Here is a 7,950-nt window from a genome sequence, read left to right as displayed (position 1 = left end):
CAAAAAAAAAAAAAAAAAAAAAAAAAAAAAAGAAAGAAAAGAAAAGAAAAGAAAAAGAAAAAAAAAAAAGAACTTGCAGTGCCCTAGTGATAAATGATGCTGAGCATTCTTAATGTACCCACTGGCCGTTTGTGCTGCTTCTTTTCAGTAACGTCTATTGAGGTCGTTTGCTGATTTAAAAATTGAATTATTTGCTTTCTTGCTATTGCGTTGTCCACATTCCTTCTATATTTTGAATATTAACCTCTTATCAGATGTACATTTGGTAGTATTTCTCGCATTCTGTGGGCTTGTTACCTATGAAAGGGGTCCCCTGAAAGGTGGTATCTTTCCCTGTTTGGTGTTGTGAAGCCAGTATGATAAACTGCAAGTGAGTGTCAGGCAGTGCAGGCTTTATTCCATGGCCATGGACCTCACGAGCAGGGGGCTGGCTCACAAATCAACTTCTCAGCTTGGGAGAGGGAGAACATCACAAATATAGGGGATTTTTAACGGAGGGATTGGGCATTAGAAGCAAGGGGAGGAATATTCATTTCTTTTCTGTGAATAGGTGCAGGACTTCTCGAAAACAAAATGCCACCTACCTTATTGCCCATTCAAGGTTTCTTTCAGTCGTTGTCACGGTGATTGTCAACTGTCGTGGCGCTGGTGGGTGTGTCAGTTCGTATGGGAATTAGATTATAATGAAGTTCCAGTTTCTTTAAAGATCAATTGAGCTGCCATGTTGCATCCCATCAGTCTCGGCCGGTTTAGTCACGATGGGGAGATTCTGATGTCAGGTATCCTGCTTCCTAAAGACAAGCAGAGTTAAGGCAGGGTAGAAATTTAACTAGGTCCTGTAGGCATTACACTGGGCAACACGTTGCCTCCTCACTCTATTATTTATTCTTTTTCTGTAAAAACGTCTTTAATTTGACACCATCGCATTTGTCTACTTTTTGCTTTTGATGTCTGGGCTTTCAGGATCATATCCAAAAAATCATTGCCCAGGCCTATGTCACGGAGCTTTGTCGAAATATGAAAGTTGAATGGCTATATCACAAAATTAAAGAAATTTTAAATAGCAGAATAGACACAGTTGGACTGAGAATTGGAGAATGAGAAGACAGATGTAAAGTCATTGTGAAAATTTCATAGGGACATAACTCGTGAGAAAGGAGTGAGGAGAACTGGTAAACCTTAAGGATCTGACTAAAAGGCACAAAGTATATCTCATAAGTAATACTGGGCAAGTTGGAAAGAATTCTAATCAAAGGGAAAATCGCTGGTAATTTTACAGAATTGAAGGAAGACATGATAAACTACCTTCAGGGAGCACACCAGCACACCTGTTCCCATCCTTCTAAAGCTTAAGAGAAGTGAAAGCAGAAATCACAATAGCCAAGAAAAGAAAAAAAGACAACTGCAAGGCCTATAAAGGAATAACAAATAGTTTGACAGTCAACCTCCTTATATCAATAAATAAAACCCAAAAGCAGAGGAGATGTGTGTCAACACAGAATGTCATTGCTAGCTAAAGTATTATTTGAGAATGAGGCTGTGGTAAACACGGACGAGCCAGGGTCCCCTTTAAGGATAGATTTGCTGTTTCGGGTTTTGGGAATGCAAGCAGGTGCCAGTCCTGATACCATTAGTCCTTTCCGGTATTACTGTGGCTACTCTTAGCTGCCTTGTCCATACACACTGCCTGATCCAGGAGAAGTGGAACGGTCTGGTATTTCGGCACAATGGCGAATACCCTGATGGGCCCCTTTATCTTCAGATCTCACCCTGGGAACAGAATAGGATTCCAGTGGCCTTGCACTCGAGGTGCACGTCTCTCTGTTCCCAGTCCTGCCTGCCTCCTGACCCTTCCTCAGCTATTGACCATGAATAAGTTTCCCACGCACTAAACTTTATTTCAGAGTCCAGTTCTTCCAGGACCTAAGTCAGAAATGATGAGATTTGAGAGAAATGGAAAACTCTTAGTGTAGATACCAGCAAATTTTTGTTAAGGAAGTTTCTCAAGAATGTCATTTAAAGAGATTTAAAATGATCACAAGAAGATGACTGGAGGTGCCAAGAGGGAAGGGTAATAGAATAAACTAACAAGAGGAATAAAACAATGATTGTATAAAACTGATGAAAGAGAAATAGAACAGAAAAAGAAAATTCTTCAGGCTGATATCCTCGATAAACACTGATGCAAACATCCTCAACAAAATACTGGCAAATCGAATCCAGCAGCACATCAAAAAGCGTATCCACCACGATCACGTGAGCTTCATCCCAGGACTCCCGTGATGCAAGGTCAGTTCAACATATGCAAAGCAACAGTTGTGATTCATCACATAAGCAGCACTAAAGAGAAAAACCACATGTTTATCTCAATAGATGCAGAAAAGGCTTTTGATAAAATTCAACTCCCCTTCAAGTTAAAAACTCTCGATAAACTATACACTGAAGGAACACACCTCAAAATAATAAGAGCTATTTATCACAAACCCACAGCCAACATCATACTGAATGGGCAAAAGCTGGAAGCACTCCCCTTGGAAACTGGCCCAAGACAAGGACGCCCTCTCTCACCACTCCGATTCAACATAGTCTTGGAAGCTCCGGCCTGCGCAATCAGGAAAGAGAAAAGAATAAAGAGCATTCAAATAGGAAGAGAGGAAGTCAAAATCATGTCCCTGTTTTCAGACAACATGATCCTATATCTAGAAAGCCCCATCGTCTCAGCCCAAATGTTTCTCAAGCTAATAAACAACTTCAGCAAATCCTCAGGATACAAAATCAATGTGCAAAAATCACTAGCACTCTTGTACATCCACAACAATGAAGCCGAGAGACAAATCACGAAGGAACTCCCATTCACATTTGCCACAAAAAGAATAAAATGCCCAGGAAGACAGCTAGCCAGGAAAGTGAAAGATCTCTACAAGGAGAACTGCAAACCACAGCTCAAAGAAATCAGAGGTGACACAAACAATGGAAAAACATTCCATGCTCATGCATAGGAAGAATCAGTGTCATTAAAATGACCATACTGCCCAAAGCACTTTACAGATGCAATGCTATTCCCATTAAACTACCATTGACATTCTCCACAGAACTGGAAAAAATATTCTAAAGTTCACCCCAAATCAACAAAAGAGCCCAAATAGCCCAAAGCAATCTTGAGCAAAAGGAAGGAAGCTGGAGGCATCATGCTACCCGACTTCAAACTATACTCAAGGGTTACAGTACCAGTACAAAAACGGACAGACAGACCAATATAACCTAATAGAGAATGCAGAAATTATTATTATTTTTTGACAAACCCAGAAATAAAGACTGCACACCTACAACTATATGATCTTCGACAAACCTCACGAAAACAAGCAATGTGGAGAGGATTCCCTATGCAAAAAATGGTGCTGGATGTGCTGGCTAGCCATAGGTGGAAGATTGAACCTGGACCCCCTTCCTTGCACCATATACAAAAATTAACATGAGACAAATTAAAGACTTAAAAGTAAAACCCAAAACTATAAAAACCCTGGAAGGCAACCTAGGCTACACCATTCAGGACATGGGCACCAGTACCAGGCAAAGATTTCATGACTAAGATGCCAAAAGAAATTCCAACAAAAGCAAAAATTGACAAACGGTATCTAATTAAACTAAAGAGCTTCTGCACTGCAAAAGAAACTCTCAACACAGTAAACACACAACCTACCGAATGGGAGAACATTTTTGGAAACGATTCATCTGACAAAGTGTAATATCCAGCATCTGTAAGAAACTTAACCACATTTACAAGAAATAAAGAATCGCATTAAAAAATCAGCAAAGGACATGAACAGACACTTCTCAAAAGAAGACCTACATAGTGCCAACAAGCAAATAAAAAAAAAAGGTCAACATCACTGATATTAGAGAAATGCAAATCAAAACCACAATGAGATACCGTCTCACATCAGTCAGAATGGCTACTATGATGCTGGCAAAAATAACAGATGCTGGCAAGTTTGTGGAGAGAAAGGGATGCTTACACACTGACTTTGGGGAGTGTAAATTAGTTCAACCTTTGTGGAAGACGGTGTGGCAATTCCCGAAAGACCTGAAGTCTGAAATACCATTTCACCGAGCAATGCCATTACTGGGCATATACACAAAGGAATAGTAATCGTTCTATTATACAGACGCGTGCATGTGTATACTCATTGCAGCACTATTCACAACAGCAAGGACGTGAAATCAACCCAAATGCCCGTCAGTGATAGGCTGGATAAAGAAACTGTAGTACATATACACTGTGGAATACTATGCCTCCATAAAATAGAACAACATCATGTCCTTTGCAAGGACTTGGCTGGAGCCGGAGGCCGTTATCCTTAGCAAACTAATGCAAGAACAGTGACACTGTTTGGCCCTGTGTTCCCCACCCAAATCTCACCTTGAATTGTAATTCCCATACTCCCCCCATGTCAAGGGTGGGACCGGATGGAGGTGATTGAATCGTGGGGGTGCTTTCCCCCATGCTGTTCTCATGATAGTGAGTGAGTTCTCACAGGATCTGATGGTTTTAGAAGGGGCTTCCCCCTTCGCTCTGCACTTCTTCTTCCTGCCACCACAAGAAGAAGGAAGTGTTTGCATTTCCTTCCACCATAATTGTAAGTTTTGTGAGGACCCCAGCCCTGTGAACTGTGAGTCAATTAAAACTCTTTCATTATAAATAACCCAGCCTCGGCTCTTTCTTCATAGCAGCGTGAGAACAGACTAATACAAGCGAAAGACCAAATAGCGCATGTTCCCACTTATAAGTGGGAGCTGAATGATGAGAACACATGGACATATGGAGGGGAACAACACACACTGGGGCCTATCGGAGGGTGGAGAGTGGCAGGAGGGAGAGGATCAGGAAAAATAACTAATGGTTACTAGACTTAATGCCTGGGTGATGAAATAACCGCCACAGCAAAGCCCCACGACAAACGTTTACCTGTCAAAAAAACCTGTACATTCTGGACATGTACCACAGAACTTAAAATAAAACAGAAAACAGCCTGATGCAATAAAGATTATGACTATATTAAAAATTAAGGAAACAGGCAGGACGCCGTGGCTGATGCCTGTAATCCCAGCAATTTGGGAGGCCGAGGTAGATGGATCACTTTAGGCCAGGAGTTCAAGGCCAGCGTGGCCAATATGATAAAACCCTGTCACCAAAAAAAGTGCAAAAATTAGCCAGCTGTGGTGGCACATCCCAGTAGTCTTAGCTACTGGGGAGCCTGAGGCAGGAGAATCTCTTGAGCCTGGGAGGCGGAGGTGACAGTGAGCTGAGATAGCACCAATGCACTCCAGCCTGGGAGACAGAGTGAGACTCTGTCTCAAAAATAAAAATAAAGAATTAAAGAAACAAAATAAGAACTACGTATTATACTTTTGTATCACGTGGATGATGGGAGCATCTGTGAGAGCAGCTATGCCACAGCCACCACTGGCTCAGGCAATAAAGGCTTTCCAGCCCTTGCGCCAACACCAGCCATGGCTGAAATTGTGGGAAGGTGACCCAGAAACGAACCAGTGAGAGCTTCCCTGGGATGTTTAACCTTGCAGATTGTGAAGAAAAGTGATGTGTCTCTTTCTCTGTTGTTTGTTTGCTCTTTTTTTTTTTTTTTTTTTTTTAAAGAAAAATAACATGTTGACTTACTGATATGAATACAGAGACTGTTGTGGACAGGTCTCTCGTGCCTTGTACCAAACTAAAAGAAGGATTGGCTTGCTAAACGTTTAAGTAGATTTATAAAATCACCGTTTGTAAAGGGGACTGTTTAGAAATAGTTGACTAGACTTCAGTCAAGGAGTTTACCATATATGATGTTATCTAATAACAAAAATGAGGGTTTTTGTCCTTCTTAATCGTGAACCGACTTGTTTGGAGTAGAATAAGTTGTTTGTTAAAGATATGACAGGAAATACACTTGAAAGCCTGACCTTTGAAATGACAGTTCATTGATGACCTTTATTTCTTCATTATTTTTTAAGAATCTTTTTTGTTCCATTCCTGCAACTTAATGTTACTTAAATGCATTTAAGGAATGTCTTTACATATATTATCAGAGACTTTGAAAGCTACCTATCTAACTTGCACATAATTTTCATTTTTGGAATCCCTTTCTCTCCCTCAGGGGTTTCCTAGGAGATTTAAGGTGATTTTTTTAACCCAATATCTCTTGAACTTATTAGCCATTTCCAGCTTCTGAGTTGTAATTTGTGGTGGTTGTTTCGTTTTCCTTTTCTTTATTTTTTTTAAAACCTGGTCAATGTTGAGTGTTGTCATATGTTTTTAATAAAAGTGCCTTTCTGTTTCTACTGTCTGCTTGGAGGCTGTGTTATGGCCATTTCTTGTTCTCCTGATTCACGGAAGATGTTGATCAGAACTGAAGCCAGGAGCCAGACTGCCAGTTCCTTGGATGCCCAGGAGCCCTCGGCGGCCATGTCAGGGAGTTCCTGCTCAAGCCACGGTGGTTTAGCCCAGGATAACAGTAGATTCTGAGACGGTGAGAATTGTTCCACACGTGGCCACAGTCATTCCTCTAGTATAATGGACATGGGCTCAGGAGGTGTGTCTCTCTTCAAGGATCATGAGCTGAAATTGCTAAACTTTGGGAGTTTTCAGTGACACCCTTCAAAGTGCTCACGGTGTGACATGGATTAGCTGAGAAGGGCGGATGTGCTTTTGCCCTGTGGGGCATCTGTCTGTGTAGCTTTCTCCGAGTGAGGCCACAAGGGGCGCTTAGCCCGCAGACGCCCACTGTGATTGGTTGATGAGATGCGAAGCAACGGGACCATCCAGTCACCTTCAACGCAGGTAGGTTTCATCCAATCAGACGTGAAACTGGCCCATGATGTGGAGCCATGCTGCATACCCAAGGGTCCCCGCTTCCCCGTTCCACAACCGCCATTGTCTGTTCGTGTCATCTAATGGCTGCTGTCTCCGCCATGGCTGGACCTTCCTCTGAGATGACCTCTGAGGAACAGCTGATCACCCAGGAGCCCAAACAGGCCAACTCCACGACCGCCCAGAAGCAGAGCAAGCAGAGGAAGCGAGGGCGACGTGGGCCCCGCAGGTGCCACGCCAACTGCCGTGGGGACAGCTTCGCCACCTATTTCCGCCAGGTGCTGAAGCAGGTTCACCAGGGCCTCAGCCTTTCCCGGGAGGCCGTGAGTGTCATGGATTCTTTGGTTCATGACATACTGGACCGCATCGCCACCGAGGCTGGTCGCCTGGCCCGCTCCACCAAGCGCCAGACCATCACCGACTGGGAGATCCGGACCGCTGTGCGCTTGCTGCTGCCGGGGGAGATGGGCAAGCTCGCCGAGTCCCAAGGCACGAAGGCTGTCCTTAGGTACACCAGGAGCAAGTGTGCTCCCTCAGGAGTGCCCGAGCACCGCGGAAACCCAAAGGGACTTGGTAGAGCCACCGAACGTGGCCCAAAAGACCAGTGGCTCGCCAAGGAGGGGACCCCACCGGAGGTTGGGGTGGGTGGTGCCCTTCCGACTTGGGGGACATGTGGCATGTGGCATCCTGCAATTTTTCGAGCATTTTTCCCTCAGTACTAAACATTGCCAACTCTAATATATCTATAGTGCAATTTGCTCCAAGGAAGAATAGTGGGTGTTTCGTGATCGTGTTTCATTCATTTCCTCAGTTTCCAAAACCGTTATTTTTATTAGTTATGTTTCTAGGTTATTTTTATGGTGATATTATTATTGCACTGATCTTTACCTTTTTCTCTCTCATTCTCCTGTGACTGGATGGTGGAATTTTCCAGAACTTCACTGTATGCCATACAGCAGCAGAGAAAGTGAATACACTGATGCAAGAAGCAAGGTAACCCTCCTAAACGTTTTCAACACCTCTCCTGTCACGAATCCATGTAAATAAGGAAATGAGGCCCAGTTGAAGTGTACATACAGCTA

At 43.2% G+C, this 7,950-nt stretch overlaps 1 protein-coding gene across 1 annotated transcript in view; it reads left to right on the top strand.

Moving 5' to 3' along the window:
* Positions 1 to 6,858: 6,858 nt before the first annotated feature.
* LOC111530702 (histone H2B type W-T) overlaps positions 6,859 to 7,950 on the top strand; it is a 3,094-nt gene continuing 2,002 nt past the window's right edge. Inside the window, exons 1-2 of the mRNA XM_026449664.1 lie at positions 6,859 to 7,376; positions 7,803 to 7,861. Of these exons, the coding sequence (XP_026305449.1) occupies positions 6,886 to 7,376; positions 7,803 to 7,839 (528 nt within the window). The 5' untranslated portion in view covers positions 6,859 to 6,885 and the 3' untranslated portion in view covers positions 7,840 to 7,861. The remainder of the gene's footprint in view (positions 7,377 to 7,802; positions 7,862 to 7,950) is intronic.

Source organism: Piliocolobus tephrosceles, unplaced genomic scaffold (genome assembly GCF_002776525.5).
Source record: "Piliocolobus tephrosceles isolate RC106 unplaced genomic scaffold, ASM277652v3 unscaffolded_1388, whole genome shotgun sequence".
NCBI lineage: Eukaryota > Metazoa > Chordata > Mammalia > Primates > Cercopithecidae > Piliocolobus > Piliocolobus tephrosceles.
The sequence above is the reverse complement of the archived record's forward strand: the minus strand, read 5'-3'. Positions and strand labels throughout refer to the sequence as shown.